Below are 17367 nucleotides of genomic sequence, written 5' to 3'. Positions count from 1 at the left end.
ACATCATGATTCAGAGATGCGTTTTACAGCTTTTGCCAGTCACCAATTTATCAAAAGTTACTAGATCTCCTCCTCCTCATTTATTTATAAGTACTCCTGTTTTAAAGTACTTACTATTTCTCTTATTAAAAAGTATTTATAAGTATGTACTTTATTTTTGGAAGTACTTTTCATCTATTCGTCCAACTCTGGTCTAAGTCAGAAGCTTTTAAATATTTCCTCAAACAGATAACTGGCCGGGATGGCAATGTCAGCATGGAGAAGCTTTTTCTCTTTATGTTTCTGTTCTTTTTGGAGAAAAGGATGTTCAGGTTGTAATAAAAGGACTGAAAAATACATTAATCCTTATTAAACTGGTAGAGCCAATTGACAGGGCTAGGACTGGCTGCTTCCTCTCCTCTCTCTTCATGCCCTTCCGCAGTTTCCTCTCCTCTCCTCTTTTCTGATACTTGTTTGTGTTTGGGAGCAGCACGCTCACTCCTGACAGACTGGGACAGGGGATGAGAGGGGAAATGTCTGGACGCGTTTAGTCCAATTAAGTGTTGGCATCACATTCAGTCTTTCCAAAAAGCACGTAGGAACCTTTAAACGTCAGGCTGGCCGCTGCAAATTGATGCCTCCATATTTACATTTCCTTGCATCAAGCCACAAAAGAGTAGGTATTAATTGTCATCAGACATGTCTGCCACAAACCCCTCTTTAATATCATTCACAAATGTTCTGCTAAAACCTTTCGTCTTTCAGCAGATGACTTCCATAATCCCGTGTCACTGGTGAGTTTTGGCAGAGCTAAAGAGCAAACTGCGTTTGCTGCTGACAACTCCCCTCGCTTTCCTTTTTCAGCTGCTGCAGCAGCACATAAATGCTGCGGCAGCATTCCCTGCCAGTGTCATCTCACTCACATCGTTCCTCCGAACGACGTGTTTGCTAACAAGGTTTTACAGCAAATAAACAAATGCGCACAAGACCTACACGTGTGGTCTGTACATCATCTTGAGCCACCCGGTCTTTCAACGAGCCACTGCTCCGGCAGGAAGAGTCAGTTGTGGCATGAACCCAAGCGGTGTCTCCCTCCCTCCCTCCCACAGGCAGTGCCTTGACACCCGTGGGTCCCCTGGTGTCCAGGCAGCGATAAAACCTGGGCTCTGCTGCACAGAGGGTCACAACGCTGACAGAAGGCACTGAAAGTTTAACTTCGGGGTGAGAAAGCTGCTGAAGAGGGACAGGCAGTTGGCTCACCCTCGCCACTTTTTGTTTTGTTTTGTTTTAAACAACTAAATCTTGTTCTTCCCACTGCTGAGAAAAGTCCTTTAGAAATGAATGAGACTAGTCATATAAATGAATTAAGGGGCAGTTTACAGTGTTACTACATCAAATGCTTTCTATACAGTAACTGAAGAGTTTGGTAGAATTAATGAAACTAGATTCAGACCTCAGATGCTTTCCAGAGTGGCTAGAAGGGTTTAAGGAACGAACCAGAAGAAACTCAAAAAGCCTCACTTTGCTCAGCATTCACTGCAACATCCAAACCAGCAACATACTTCCACATTACTGCTACAGCTCTGCCCTCCAACATGTGTTCATAGCTCTCATTAAATCCAACTGCTAGTTAAGGACTAAATGTACTGAGGCACGTCCCCAGCTGATTTCAGTATAAACTACATGTCTGGAATCTGACTGCACAGATAGGTCCTCGGTCACCGCTTGCCAGCTGAACACTTACGAAGTCATACATGGACAGAGCAGCAATCCGCTTGCGCCGTATTCACATTGCTAAGAGCAAGTGGATGCTCTTGGCTTGTTAATAAAGGCTTGGTCTGTCCAGTTTAAAATATGCTCTAAGGTGCACTCACACGCAGTAATCTTTGAAGACAGGAAAAATCTACCGTCACATTTTGGTTTTGGAGAAGAAAGGGTGCTCACCACAGAGCGTCAAGATAAACAACCTGCTCTGATCGTTACACGTTTTGGTACCTGCACAATAGGGTGGCCTCCCGCAGATGCCTTCACAGCCCCTCGACTGCCTTCCGTCTCGTAATGAGCTCGGTGGTGGGATTTCGGCTGCACTTCAATACGCAGTTCATAAGGTCCTGAGTGAGATGGCAGCTGCCAATCAAGGGCAGGCAGGGATGGGCTATAATGGAAAGGAAAACGTATTAAAAATTAACAGGTACACTATCATAAACCACAAGCATCCAGCACTATTACTTTAGAGACTGTGTTTCGCAGTTCATTCTTCACCATCTTACATTTAAAATTTCATCAATATGGATAATGCCATGACAGAAGTAATTTAGAAGGTAATGGTTATTTTATGAAGATTTATGGGTTGAGCATATCTGATGGCCCAGATGATATCTGATTTGTAAACAAAATGGAAAAATGTTAAGACACAGCTTACAAATATCTTAATATATTGATTCTTGATCCAAACAGAGAAAGGTAGGCAGAAAGATGCAGAGGAATTTAAGGAAGAGGGTATCTGCTGTGAAAGTGAATGCCAAAACAGCTCTGAAGGAGTTCTGCATTTAATGAATCTAATGGATTTCAACAAATCTTCTCAGTTTACAGGGGGCGGAAAGAAGGAAAAAAAAGCCATTTCCCAGCTTCCTTCCCAACACAAAACACGTCAGAGAGTTTCAAAGCAAAGCCAATCTCTTTCTCATTCATGCACTGCAAGGGAGCAAGCTCTGAATTCAGAAACTGCTTACAAATCCTACTACCAATGATGCACAAGCTCAAAGAAAATCCAGCTTATTCTTCTGGACATGTATTGACTCTGCAATTAACTAAAATATTAAGGACTCATTACCATCAGACAAGCAAGCAGACCCAAGAGCATGCGATGGTAGAGAAGTGTCATTCTTAGAAACCTACTTCCAGTGTAAAGCCACACTTGAAAATAGTCAGGACAGCTTGGCTGTGAGAAATGACAAGTTGATGCTTTGTTTGAAAAAAAAAAAGAAAAAAGAAACAAGCACTGTAGAAACAGTAGGCCTGAGACAAATTTATTGATCTTAAAATCGAAGCAAAAAGCTTCACGATGAAAACACTAATTTTATGTCTAGTGTATATTCCTCCCTTTGGTGAATTCTCCTCACTAGAGGAACTTCAAAAGCCTTTAGAAGTAGCTAAACGGCACAACAATATACTACCCTGCCCTCTTACATCAAACTTTATTATCTCTCCCATCAGCCTGGGGAAGGCGATAAGCAAGCGGAAAATCATGGTCCTCATCCCTTTGCTGTCACCACGAACTGGGGCTACCTGCCATAGTGAGAGGGCTTGTCTCACCACAGCATGCAGATGAGGAAGATGAAGAGCTAATTAGCTCTCACCCCAGCCTGCAAGAAGTTGGCTGCTGGGGATTTACCGGTTCCTCGCCTCGCTGCTGCAGCCCTTATGCAAGGACAGTCTGAGCAATGTGAATCATGGCTGAGATGAGGTGGCTGGGAAGGAAAGGATGCAGAAGACCTTCCCCACTGGATGCATATGTGGCAAGCACATATCCAGCTGGAGGCTGAATACTCCGTTTTACCATTTCAGTGATCCACACTCTAACCCAGCAGGCTTGCGGCTCCTCAGGCATTACAGCTCTCACACCCTTTGAAACATCCCTGCTGTCTCCCACTGCAGGACAGAGACTTTAACCACTTGTAATAGTGGAGTTTTTTTGCTTTGCCTGTTTGGGTTTTTTTAAGTGCTTATCCAGCCCTTTATCACCCATGTATTTAACTTGTATCTGCTAGTGCATGTGTGCATATACACTTATAGGACTTCAGGTGGTGCTAAGTTTCTCTACATTATCTTTCTTCACTGCTTATAAACTTGAGCCCTGTGATTTGAATGCCTATAGACATGCACTACTGGGGTCAGGTGGAGCCACGAAGTCCCAGCCCTGGGTGAGGACCAAGATGACCCTAACTCCCCAGGCAGCCCCTGCTACCCCAGCATGGCTTGCTGGTGAGTCACAGGTTCCAAACTTCCAGTTTCTCTGCTCCCTCATCCTTGGGACATGGAGCATCCTCAAAAACAACAGAAGGGGATAGAAGAAAGTAGCTATACAGCTCCCAGCTCAGCCCAAATGGGAGCTGATCCAAAAGAAAGATGCCTCTATGAGGGTACCCAGCTCCCATGAACATCTGGATTCAGCAGTAGCTACTTGCTAGCAACTCTCTGCAAAGGCAAGACCCAGCCAGGGCCAAATCCTGAATTCGGCTACTGCACACCCCCGTCCAGCCCCAGCATGGGAGTCCCTGCCTTGGCTAAAGGCAGGACGCCACATTTTCCAAGCTCCTGGGGAAACCTTTCCCCCAAAATGGCCAAGGACCACCTTGAGGGTGAGGAGAAGCTCTTCTGCTACTAGACACTCACACAAAGAGTGAAGAGATGGCAAAAAAATACACACAATTGGCCATTGTATATAGCCCCTACTCTTTGCCTAGCACGTTAGGTACACATATTTTAGTCTGAAAAAGTCTAAAAAAAAAAAATTCTGGATAAACCATATTTGACTAATGATAAATGACAAAAAGCAGAGCAAAACAGCTGTGTCTCTCCTGGTGATGATCAGCACACATTTTTAAACAGATGTTTCTGGTTTTAAGTAAATTCTCACTTGATGGATTTTTTTTTTTCTGAGAACACAACATCCATCAGATTAGAAATTTTTAACACTTCTGACCAGCAGCATGTAACCCTCAAGTGAAGAGGGACTTTTTTTTAAGATGCATGGAAGTAAGTAATACTTCCATAACTAATTACATCTCTTTAAAAAAACAAGAAAAAATCCTTTCAAATCAGTACCTGAAAATGTCAGTATAATTAAACTGTAAAATTTATGTTCTCACATAAAACCTGAAAATAAAAATACAGTTTGCTGTTAGCCTGCAATCTATCATCGAAATTCCAAAATACCACCTGCCCAATTACAAATTGACAATTAATGGCACTTTTCCTGATAAAGGAAGCAGAGTGATGCATTTAACAGTGTCATGGGCTGGGGCTGTCAGAGCTATTTCCTATGTTAGGTTATCTTCATCATGCACTTAATTTCCTGCAGCTAAACGTGGTTAAAGGAAAAAGTCACCAAGCAAATGGTGTAGTGGCAAAATCAAATCTGGTTGCCGCAAATAAACCTTATCCATTTGAAAAGGCCCAAACTATCTCATCTAGCCAGCATCACGCGGAGGGGAGAAGAGCCCCTCCACAGGGGTCAAAAAGAGAAATAAAAGGTCTTCATGCAGTCTTCCTACCAAATATACACTGGTGTAGTTCCCTCAGAACGAATTTTCCACAAACCAAAAACTTATTCCTATTCCTTTCTATGCCATCATAAATCTAACTGTAGTCTTCCTAAATACTGTAATGAGACATGGTTGTTTCAAGGCGGGCTCACAAAACCTGGTGTTAAGGCTGTAGAAAACTTGCTCAATGTAACTCCGTCCTACATAAATCAGATTACAAAACAGATGAATAGTGATTTATTTTGCATACACCAGATACACAATATGATTAAATCAAAAACAGATTATCCAGTCTGGCTGACTTCTGCCTTTAGCAGAAAGATTTATCAAGTTACAAAAAAAAAAAAAAAAAGATACTAACCAGCACACTGGAATATAGACAGGGAGGAAACAAAGCCAAAAACTTCTACTAAACTTTGCAAAGGTGTTTAAGCCCCATTTTCATGACTGCTATGCATTTGGGAATTAAATCACCATTGCTTTCTAAGCTACTAGATGCACAAGGCCACTTGAAAAAAGAGACTTGCAAGCATTTTTGTCCTTAACTGGGCTGCTGCGCAAAGGGTGTCAGAACAACTGCCAGTCCTGCTCGTTGGCCAAGTACCATAGCATGGAGTCATCTACCCCAGATAGCTGCCTGACAGCGGCACAAGCCCCTGCCTGGAAGAGCGAGCTGGAAAGTGTGTTTCAGCACCCAAAGTAGAGCAAGTGACTTAGAAGGAGTGTGGCTGAGACTGGGCGCCCTGCACTAAACTTATTTTTTTGAGCAGGGAATGTTTCTTTAGAAACAAAAACACAAACTAGAGAAACCACAGGGCTGCTGAAACTTTTACCAGGCTGCTAGCCTGCCCCCGCTCCAACTGTGCACCAAATGCAAATATGGTTACAATTTATTATTTATTACCCCAGTCTCACATCGAAGCGGATGCCTGTTAAAGATCCTCGTGTGTTTTCCGGAAGAGTAAGAAAATAACAATGATGCCTACATGTCCACCAACTCGACTGTGGTCAGAAAAATATACCTGCTTTATATTTCACCTTTGAGTTAACACGGGTAGATTTTGTTCCTTTTTTTTTTTTTTATTTTTAATTTCCTGTCTGACAATTGAGCAATCTGGCTGTGAGCTGTTAAAATAGATGCTGCGTCCCACCCCAGACTTGGCTGTATTTTGCTGGCATGCAGAGCAAGTAGCTCCTCCATGGAGTGCATGCGGCGCACTGGAATTCTTCACGCTGAAGTCTGAAAATGCGAGTCGTCATCATACTCCCAGATAATACTTAACACTACTGCCCTAAAATGTCACATTCAGAAATCGATTTGCACGGGAAATTTTGCATTTGTTGGCTTAGCTAAAGAACAAGAAAACACTGCCACAGGAATGGAGATAACAAGTGGCTGGCATCGCATCTCTGCTCGTTCTGAATTTAGAATCACGCGGTGCTAAAACAAGCTGGTGAAGGAAGGCCATTAATAAGATGCTCACAGGGGCGTTTGAATGAAGTGAAAAACAGTCGGGAGAAAGCGTGGGGAGGATTAAATCAAACAAATAAAAATCAGTTTACTGAGACAGGCTTCCAAGCAGTCTTCAGCCTTATGGTACAGCAACCTAATGTGATCAAAAGCCACTGCTACCTGATGGCAAACTGAACTTGTTAAAGCATCTAAATATCCCCATCCAGCATAAGTATATCAGGAGAGGGAAAAAGGCTAAAGGCATTGTGGGTTCCTCCCTGTTCACTCCTTCTGCCCCTCAATTAACACTAAGAAGTCCCAGGAGATGGTCACTGACACAAGTCCCTATTTCACTGGTTCTTGCACAGACAGCTCTGCTTTTGCTTTGTCTGAGGAACTTCCTTTTGCTTGCCATAAACGCACAAGTTTGCCACGAACACACAGGTCAGCAAATCCGGTGCTGCTGCGCCGGTGACTATCTCAAGATATCTGGCGTCCTTTTCCACTTTCAGAAAACCCCAATTTCTTGAGAAACTCAACTTCTCCCAAGTAAGGTTGTCCTCCATCTCATGATCTGGACCAAATCATCTATTTAAAAGGAAAAATAAAAGCATCAAGAGCATCTTAAAGGTCCACAAATCAAAAGAAAGAGGAGAAAAATACACAACAGTCTAAAAATCACTATTCTTAAAGAAATCATGTGGTCTGGGGCCTCAATGAATGATTTTTGCATGCTTGAGCTTAATACTGTCACAGTCACAGAAGTGGAATCCAAAAAATCCACAAAAAATAAACAAGCCCATTGATGCAGAGAAAAGTCAAACATGCTTTTGTAACTGGTAGACAGGTATCAAGCCATACATTCTCTGGGTGCAAACTACAGCCTCCATATGTAAAACTATATGACCCTGTGTCTGTGAGGTCAAGAACATACATGTATATTTTGAGGTTGAGACTGCAGCTGAAGAAAATGTGGCTTTCAACGGTTAAAAAAAAATTAACTGCACAAGAAAATATAGTAGGGAGCTTTTATAAGCCACCTGGAACTGTGTGTCTATTTCTGGAAGCTCCTTTTGGTGTGGTAGACCTCATACATGCCATATGCCCAACCAACCAACCCAACCATTTCTCTTCCCCCTCCCCTGAAAAAACACTACGTTTAATGAAAACTCAAGTGTTACAAGCCAACGCACTTGGATTAAACTGATGACACTTGAAGTAGCTACAATGCATTACTTTCCAATGAGTAAGAAACTGTCTCTAGGAAATTTCAGGTTGTGTTTAGTCAAATACAGCAGCTAAAGAGGAAGTCATAAAAAATGTGTAAGATACTCAGAAATCCGGCACTTTCGTGAGTGCCTACGCTTTTTGTTGTAATATAGGATTTGGGACATGCTAATGAGCGGGTGAAAAATAAAAATGGGATTTTAGTTTTGGAAATAGTCAGTAGCACTGCACCCATACCCAACAGCAGAAGTCCAGTCCTGTACTTCCATTGTGGCTTTGCCATTTTTGCCTATGAGAGATTCTGCATTACACAGTACTGATGAGTGATGGAGAAACATCACAGAAAGGGACACAACTGAGACAGCAAGTGCTTGAGAAACAGAGCATCACCTGCTCATACAGTAACTGCCCGGTAGAGTGCTTCTTTTTAAATTGCTTGCTACATTAACTATTAAAGCAGGACTACAGACAGAAACTTGTGCATTTGAGTGAGACAGCACAATGCATAAATACCGAAATAAAAAAAGACCTTGAAACTAAAAGCTAAAGAAGAATTTCAGAAAGACCATCCCTTGACTCTGTGTAACAAGTTACCTACAGTAGCTTTTGAGTCAGACTGGCACATTTAGGTACCCCTTTTTGGTCTGGAAAAAGTACGATTCCCATCACTACCTCAGGGTTTGTTCCAAAGCTTCCCCTGAAAATCTCTGCTTGATCTACATATTTTCTACATCCAAAGACTTGGCCCCGGGCTGCAACTGAAGCACCACAGACAAATGCCCAGCAGAGGTGGGTTGCCCTGTGCAGCTTCAGCCTCAGCTGCTGGGTCAGGCTCTGCCCTCCCGCCCCATCTTGTGATCCTCCCATGCAGGAATAGAGACACATGTTCATAGTCCTTGAGGGGGACGTGTGAGCCAAAACTTTGAGAGGTCCACAGCCTGGGGACTGGGCTGAGCCTCTGAGCTCACAGTCCTCATAAGCAACCAAGAGAAGCATGAGGCACAGAAGGACCATGTTTCTGTTGAGGCAGGCATTATTTTATCATATACTCTTATTATTCCCTTGCTCCAGGATTTGAAGAGGCTAAAGTGGAATGAGCTTTAATTACAACAAATGAAAAACATCATCAAATTTTTAGAATACAAAAAAGCAGTTTCCCTTTTAGACTGATGCCCGCTATAAAACCCCAGGAAAGGAGGTATCACCCAGCTGACAGTCTGCCTGAGCCTGCTCCCTCCTGCCCTCAAAGAGATGGGAATGCAAGAGAGGGAGGGAAAGGTGTCAGTGATTTTCCAAGGCACGCTGGCTTTTTATGAAAATTGTACCGCGTATTCAGGAAGAGACAGAGGAGGTAATCAAATCTGGTTATCTCGTAATCATTATGACTGGGTAGATTTTGGAGCCCGAGTTGTTTGTTGGAACCCACCCCTCCAGCCCTCGCATTTGAAATAGAACAGATGTGTAACATAACAGGAAAAAAATCCAGCTCTGTTGTGACAAATTCTTAACCAATTTTTTTTTAAAGATTTAAAATAACATAGTTTCTAGTGCGTAGGCTGTGATCCTGTTGACGTCCGTGCTCAGTTGCCCAGCACTTTCATATACATAAAATGAGAGGTATTTTTGGTGGAAGGAAGCACGGTCAGTGTATCTGATTGGTAAAATAACTTAAAATCACATTTCGACAGTAACTTCCAACTGCCCTAGAGCACGAGTTAATGAGATCACATGGAAACATATTGCAAACCAGGAAACATATTTTATACAAGACCAAAACAGTGGAAAAAAATGTTAAAATACACAAAGTAGTGGGGCTCAGTTTTGTACGCTTCACCTTTCTTGTTTGTGTTAGCGCACAGGCATGCCGGGTGCCTCCTGACGGACTGCAGCAAAAGCACCTATGGGCCGCCTGCTGCAAGGGAAAGATAAAAGCCTGTTTGGTCAAACTGTCCTATTATTGCCCTTGAAGTCTTCAGCAAAAAGCAGCCCTCCAACGCAAAAGCCAACAGCCAGCCTCTCTGATGAACACAGGCTACTTGGCACTTCAGTGGGAGAACATAAAAGGCTTTTTTTTAAGGACACAGGAAGGCTCTCTGAAGGGTTTTCTTGTTTTTAAAAGTCTCTATCCCAGCTCCAAAAGGTAGCAACTGCCTAGCTCTTGATGGCTCGGCGAGACTCAAAGGAATTGCTGCATTTCCCAGAGCTGAACTGAGCCAGGGTCCTGCAAGAAACTTGGGCAACACAGAAAGAAAGAGGAGAACGATGAGGAAGGGGACCGCAGCACTACATGCTGTAATACAAAGGGCCATGGATCACTCAATCTCAGCTTCGGTAGGCAGCATGTGGCAGAGAGGTACTGGCTCGAGAAAGTGAGATGGGCAAGGCTGAAAGCCAAGGAATGTATCACTAAGCAAAATATTACAGTTACATGCCCACTTCTTTTATTTTGAGAAAGACAACTTTGCTGTCAAAAGCAAGAAGGCAGGTGTGCTTTGGGAAGAAGACAAGAAGGGGTGGCCATCACAACCAGGAACTGGGAACAGCCTACAAACTTCTGGATAGCCAAACTCTTTTCCTGCGCCACATGATTCTGTGTATACAGCCTTTAGAAGACTTCAAAATAAAGACCATAACTGAGACGGAAAGAGCAAGCAATGGATGTAACTCAAATTCTGGCTATTCTGTGGTGCTTCCTATACGGAGTCCTCTTGTGAGGATAAATGTGACCAGTACATTTGAGTATTATCAGCTGACAAATAAGGTTTTCTTGTTTAAACATAAAAATGGTTGGGAAGCAGGAAAAAAAAAAAAATCACTGTCCAACATAGATAGGAAGAGAAGATTGATAAGCAGCTTTCAGATGAAGTGAAGTAAAAACTGAAATAATGCCCAAAAAACCCATATCCCTATTCAGTTTGTATTCACTGCCTATAATGTGTAAATGTACAAGGCCCTGTAACAGCCACAATAGTGAGACCATGTCTTTGCCCTGCAATAAAAACATACTAAGACACAATGAATTATTTAATTAAAGCCACAGGTTTGATGGCACCAAATTGTCCTACTGCCTGATGAGCTTCTGAATACCCCATTTCCAGTCTGCCCGGGCTAAGGCTTATCCCCTGGGAGGAAGATAACCAGCTACAGCCCACACAGGGCTAGCTCTTTAAACCTTCAAGGCTTTACTCGCGGTCACACCACACCAACAACAGAGGCAGCATCACAAGATACCGCTAAGTGGAATGAGTGGATGGGCAGATTTGGCAGGAAGCAGAGACAGGAAGGGGAAGAAGGAAAAAAAAAAAAAGCGTGCAATAAAGATATTATCAGGATTGCCCTCTAAATTGGGTTTCCTTACCTCATGTAGGATGTCGGAGACAGAGACTTTGGTTTGGCCCACTGGTAGGGATGCTGTGGCACGGACAGGTACTGCTCACAGAAGTTTCCTTTCCTGATGTGCTGAAAGCTGGAGAAGTCTTCTGGTGACAAATCGGCAGTTGGCGATATGGTCCCATGATCCTCGCCAGCCGGTTCAGTTTTGAGAGTCATGGACGGGGTGTGGTCGATGGCGGTCTTCCTCGACTTGATGGGAATCCCGTCGTTCATATCTATGGTGCTGTCGGTGGTGAGGGCATTGATGGCAGCGACGATGGCGGAGCTGGTGTACTGGTTGGTGTTCCCCAGCCACGTCTCATCCGTGACACTCACCCGTGGCGAGTTTTGCGGAGAAGGCGTGGGAGAGTGGTGTGGGGAGTAAGAGGTCTGCCGGCCATTGATGCTGTACTTTCTCTTGTTGCAGGGAGATGGAGGCCTGGAGTTGCGAGCCCCCAGCCAGTTCTCCTCCGTGATGCTCGTCCTGGGAGATGTTGACGGAGAGTGCCTCGGGGAACTGAGCAAAGTGCAGGCCACCATGCTGCGCTGATAGCCCTCCTCCGTGTCGGTGGTCTTCGGAGAGACACATGGGGACTGCCACGGAGAGGTCTGGGGTGAAGTGTATGGATACGAGTAGTTGGACTCATAGGAAGACGCTTCGGAGTTGCAGCTTCTGGAAGACAAGCTACTCGCTGGACTCAGGCAGGATGGGTCTCTGTACGCCTCAATGTTCGGTAAGTTCAGAGTGGCAGTGGAAGGCGACCGTTTGGCATTTGGGATGGCCTCCTCAACCTCATCATGGAAAAACTGGTTGTTGTTATGATGAAGTCCCATGTAGGAAGTGATCTCAATTCTAGGGCTCTCCAGCGCTGGAGCTCCATTAGGTCTGATGTTTGGTGGCAGGTAATACTCGGAGGCCCCGCTGTCGATGTGTCCTCCGTATCCAGAAGGATGATTTGTCGATGGGACAACTGAAATGACGGGATTTGATGTCTGAAGGCCATGACATGGAGTTGACAATGAGGAATGTGCCACATTTAGAGGCAAGCCAGCATTTACATTTGAAGATGTATAATTATAGTGTTCTGGAAAAAACAAACAAGAATGATATGAGGTGCTGCACAAATATACTCACTTAGTAACATACCCAGCTGGAGTAGAGGGACATGGCACAATACACAAAAGCACAGCTCTCCTTAACAACCCAGGCCACAGGCGTGCCACACTAGGGGAGAAACTGCAGACTAGCATCCTTGAAAATGCCACTAACTGAACAGCACAAGACAAGCTATCTTGGGAGGGGGGCGTACACAGACTGAGTTTGTCTTGAGGACACTCTTCTTATGTGAACTTTCAGAGCAAAAAAATCTGAGTCTTCAAACAATGTTGCTTCAGTGTTCAGCAACTGCAGTGCTGTTCAAGAGATATGCTTTTATGTAAGTGAGCCTAATCCCTCACTGAAAAGTTGGAATACACAAAAACACAGGACAAAAACAAAAGTGGAGGCAGACTAAAGCGAAGAACATGATCAACTGCATTCTGTTAAAAAAATTATACACAACCAAAATTTCCATTACAGCAAGTTTCCAACTGGTTCCAGTTAACTCAGATTTTGGAACAAGATGGATCTATTGACCTGCTCTGGTTTCTGGGACCACTTATCCTCCAGCCCAACTGGCAGAGGCCAGGTGAAGGATAAACATGGATGTCTCACTGCTCTGCGACAGCTTAAATTCCAGTGAAATTGCTGGTTACTACGTGCGCCACGTCAAGAGCTGCCAGCAGCGTGCTCTCAGCCAACGGTCTAACCCTTTAACAGCTCCAGGTGTATAAAAGTAATAGCAGAGTTGCACAGTCGGTGTGGAAAACCTGCGAGGTGAAGATTACACCACAGTCTTGCACTGATGGGCTCCCCGATCAGGGAAGCAACCCGCCCTTTGTGTGCCTCCATCTCTGCTCCGCTACCGGGACCAGCATCTCAAAGCTGGTCTGGAGGAGAGACCATCCCTGCCTCACCTCACTGTTGGCCTGCTGAAGGGACTCCTTCAGCTCCCCTCCCCTGTCCTGGGGCTGCACACGTGTCACTCTTTGCCACCCAGAGACACCAGTAGGCTACATGTGGGGAGATGGGCAGCCCTCAACCAAGGGCAATGTCCTGATCCTGTGGTGGGATCAGATGTCATCCACCTTGAGCTTTGTGATATAGGGAGGCTCTGCATCACCAGCACACGTGGGCCTGAACCCCCAGTGCCAGTACTTCTTGCCATACTGGGAAAAGGCAGCAAAACCTTTCTATCAGGGACAACAGTCACTGCACTGTGAGTCTGAGTTTTGCAGGTTCCTCTCAGCAGGCTGGAAATGCACCTGGACCCAACTCCAGCCCCAACCTGTGCCTGCAGAGCATCAGCCTTCCCTGAGGTTTATTACAGCAGTGGCACTTCTCTGCAGGACTCTGCATACCCCCTGGCCACAGCCGATCCACACAGGGAGCTCATCCCCTTCCCTCCCAGGAGGCAAGCTCCCTTGGCCATCAGCCTTGCCCACCTTCTCTGGGGAGACAGGGAAAAGCTGGGTTAGTTACTGCAGCTGTCAGTCCCAATGCAACCCACTCCCTGCAAGTGCTGCGAATGCAAACGAGCCTCCGAGCTGGTAACACCAGCACAGCCAGCTATTCTCTTTCTTTTGTTTATCAGCTCAGCCCTCTCTGGTGTCATCCTCCGGCGATCCCGTGCTCGCCTTTCTCGCTGGCAACGACTCCAAGGTAAACGGTACTTAGGAAAAATTAATGTGCTGTCGTAGTTTCACAGCAACTCTGTGATGTTCCAGCTGATGTATGTCATGTCAAGTAACAGTCAGGAACGATGAGCAACAACACCTTTTGAACTCACTCTCTAGTCTGCCTTCAGAGACTGGCCATTTACTGAGGAAGGGTCATTAAATTACACAAGAGCGTGCCACAAATAAAACTGGATTATTCAAAGCATGCTGGAGCTTCACACTCTATTCAAACAACAAGGCAGGCAGGAACTATGGAGAAAGAGGTGCTAGTTTGACAAGGATAATCTGACTGCAGAGGTCACAGTGAGGTGCAGATCTGCCTGGGTGATTAGAGACCGGTCCTTCCAAAATTAGTCCCCTTTTGCTGCTGCCCTGCCATGCAGCTGCGCCACTCAGTGTCACCATAACCACCATCACAACCCTCTCACTCTTCATGGAAAAACAACCTGAAGTGGTACAACAGTGCTCAGACCTTCTCTGTTTCAGGAATTATCTCAGAGAAAGGGTCTAAGCAGTGCTTTCAAGGCAGCTTCAACCCCTTCACTTCTTCCTCTAGCTCCAGAGGAAGGCGATGTCCCTGGCACCGCACTGCTGCCGGGACACTGGCTAGGCGCTTCTTCCACGTATGCCCCATGGGCCCTTCCACAGCCTCTTGGCCCAGCGGGTAGGTGGATGACACTGGTGACATGGCACAGATGGACGCCGCTGCCAGCAGGTACCCACAGGGCAGCCAGAAACCCTGGGCAGGAGACTGCGGGCTCCACTGCTGCCTTAGCTCTGCGCCCACCAAGTGGGCTTTGGGAACAGGGTGCGACAGCAGCATCTGCTGACTGCAGAATCAACGCCTTTACATCTTTTATTAAAAATAAACAGGCAAACAAAATAGCAGGGGTAATTATTACCTGCGTGAAAAGTAATGTGAACCCAGCAGTTCTCTTAAAATGCATGACTAGGGTGAAATTCAAACACTGAAGTCTACTGGAGATCCACAGCCCAGGCCATAAATATATATAACAGGCAATATAAAGGCTCAGACCAGCCTTTGGAATCCCATTCAAAGAAAAAATTAGAAAAATTAAAAAAACAGCCTTGAGCGCTCCAAGCAACAAGTACCCCTAATGCACATGGCAAGGAATAGCTTATTTCAGAAATATTATGTGTATTTTTAAAATGTCATCTTTCAAAAGGCCAAGAACAACATGTCATACAACTTCTCACACAATAGTACTCGAAATTGAAAGAAGATCCAAAGCTTTCCAAATATATTTAGGTATCTTAAGTTTTCTGACAGTGTGTAGAAAGTATGCCCAACAAATATAAAATCCCAAAGGCAGAACTAGGAACAGGACTGAGTTCTTGGTTTGTGAGTTAAAAACCATCAGCTACAATTTCTCAAAAAGCACATTCTTCTCCTCAACTTCCGTGCTGATAAAATTCATCACATGCACATACATTGTCACCATTTGTAACATGCTGATGGTTTCCCCACCAGGGTGAATTAGACATGCAGAAATAAAATGCCAGTCTTCAGGGGCAGGAGAGGGAGGTGGCTACAAAGGCATGAAACTGCATTACATAATGCAGCTGTGTAGGGTATTTTGACAGTGCTGATAGGGACAAAAGGAAGGTAATGCTTTAACATGGAGTCATTGTCACAACTGTGATCTGTAGAGGCCCCCAGGACCAGCGCACATACTATCAAGACACTTTCAGTAGTGTATTTTAATATCTTGAGCCAGACCTCGGTTATCAGATAGATCAGGGCAGGTTTGCAACAGTTCTGTTCCAACAAATCCACACTTACGAATCAAGTGTAACTGGGACAAGAAATTGGACCCCTTGATTTGTGAGCACATCTTCACATACTACATTTCACTATGTGACAACATAATTTTTTTTTTTTTTAATCTAGTTAACTTCACAGAGCAAAGGTTTTATTCCTTTCTATCGTTAATGGGCTGATCCTACAAGGCACTGGGCACCACCAGTTTTTATTTACATTCTTTAAATAGGAATGATGAACACCTGCAGCTCTGAGGCACTTCAGAGAAGGTGAGGGCTATTTTACATTGATAAAGATGAAGCCACATCCAGGTCTGTGTTTAAATTCCTGCTTTCAAAACTGCCTGATGGAGTTAGGTACTTTTCTCACTAGGACTTTGACACTTAATTTGCTTAGGCCCCTCCACTTTCCAGGTGTCTAATTACTAGGACACTCACCTGAAAAGTCTGGTGTAAAACTCTTAAAATGACTTTTATTCTAAAAAGTTAAAGACTCCTAGCAACCATTTGGACACTGACAACGTGGTGGAGAGCCGGGCAGTCGGGGAGCATTAAGGAAGGGGAGCACTATGCCTTCACCTGCATCCTGGCAGGCAGCGATACACAGGCAAGGACTTGTGAACCTGCTTCAATTTAACAGCGAAAGATGAAGCACAGACACAGAGACAGCCTTACTCTGAGGCGGTGTTAAACCGCCTACTTGTATGAGAGCTTTCTATGGTGGCCAGCTATCGCCGCCGCCGTAGCAGTCAACCTCATACCAGGAAACATCAACTTTCTCCCTCTCCCCATCAATTCCTGATTTGTTCGCCTCATTTCCACCTCAAGCATTGTTAAAAGCCATTTAAAAAAACCCCACCAAACAGCCAGACGGAGACACCAGAGCTGGAACGGTGTGACCCATGATGAATTCAGGCCCGTTATTTTTACAGATGGGTGACCTTCAAGCTAAACCCTGAGCCTAAGTAACTCCAGCTCACAGCGGGAAGAGGAGGGGGTGGCAGAAGTGGTTTCTGAACTGGCCCATCTTTGTCACGGGCAAGCCCCAGATGCCCACTTGTATCCCCCGGGGGTGTGGGGAGCAGTAGGGACTGTGCGCTGGGGTAGCCTCGGAGAAGGGCGAGGGGGCAGCCGTGCGAGCGGGCAGCGCGGGGCTTTGGAGACCTCAAACGATCCCGAAGTTCCAAACCTGAGGCCCCGTCTGCCTCCCGAGCCGCCTCCCTTTGCCGGCTCCTCCGGGCACCGCCAGGGAGAGCGCCGGCCGCCGGGGCAACATTTCCCCCTCGGCCGCCGCGGCATCGCTCGCCTCTTCCCGGTGCTGCCGGGACCGCCGGTTTCCCCGGCCCCAGCCGCGCTCCCCCCTGGGGCGAGGGGGGATAATCTTCCCTCCCCACCCCGAACCGGGCTGCGCAGGGGAGCGCTCCCCACAGCATCCCTCCGGCGCTGCCGTGGCCGCCCCGCCGCGACCCACCTCCGCCGCCCTCATCGCTGTGCTTGAACTCGAAGAGG

General features: G+C 45.5%; 1 protein-coding gene across 3 annotated transcripts in view; it reads right to left on the bottom strand.

The window, feature by feature from the left end:
- NFATC1 (nuclear factor of activated T cells 1) overlaps positions 1-12237 on the bottom strand; it is a 105960-nt gene extending 93723 nt beyond the window's left edge. For all 3 annotated transcript variants that reach the window (XM_026843211.1, XM_026843209.1, XM_026843210.1), the window contains exons 1-2: positions 11285-12237; positions 1975-2134 (exon numbers count right to left, since the gene is read on the bottom strand). In XM_026843211.1, the coding sequence (XP_026699012.1) occupies positions 1975-2134; positions 11285-12132 (1008 nt within the window). In that variant the 5' untranslated portion in view covers positions 12133-12237. The remainder of the gene's footprint in view (positions 1-1974; positions 2135-11284) is intronic.
- Between the last annotated feature and the right edge of the window lie 5130 nt (positions 12238-17367).

This window comes from Athene cunicularia, assembly GCF_003259725.1.
Source record: "Athene cunicularia isolate RWA chromosome 2 unlocalized genomic scaffold, athCun1 chr2_part1, whole genome shotgun sequence".
Classification (NCBI taxonomy): Eukaryota; Metazoa; Chordata; class Aves; order Strigiformes; family Strigidae; genus Athene; species Athene cunicularia.
Note: the sequence above shows the minus strand (reverse complement) of the source record. Positions and strands in the feature narration are given on the sequence as shown.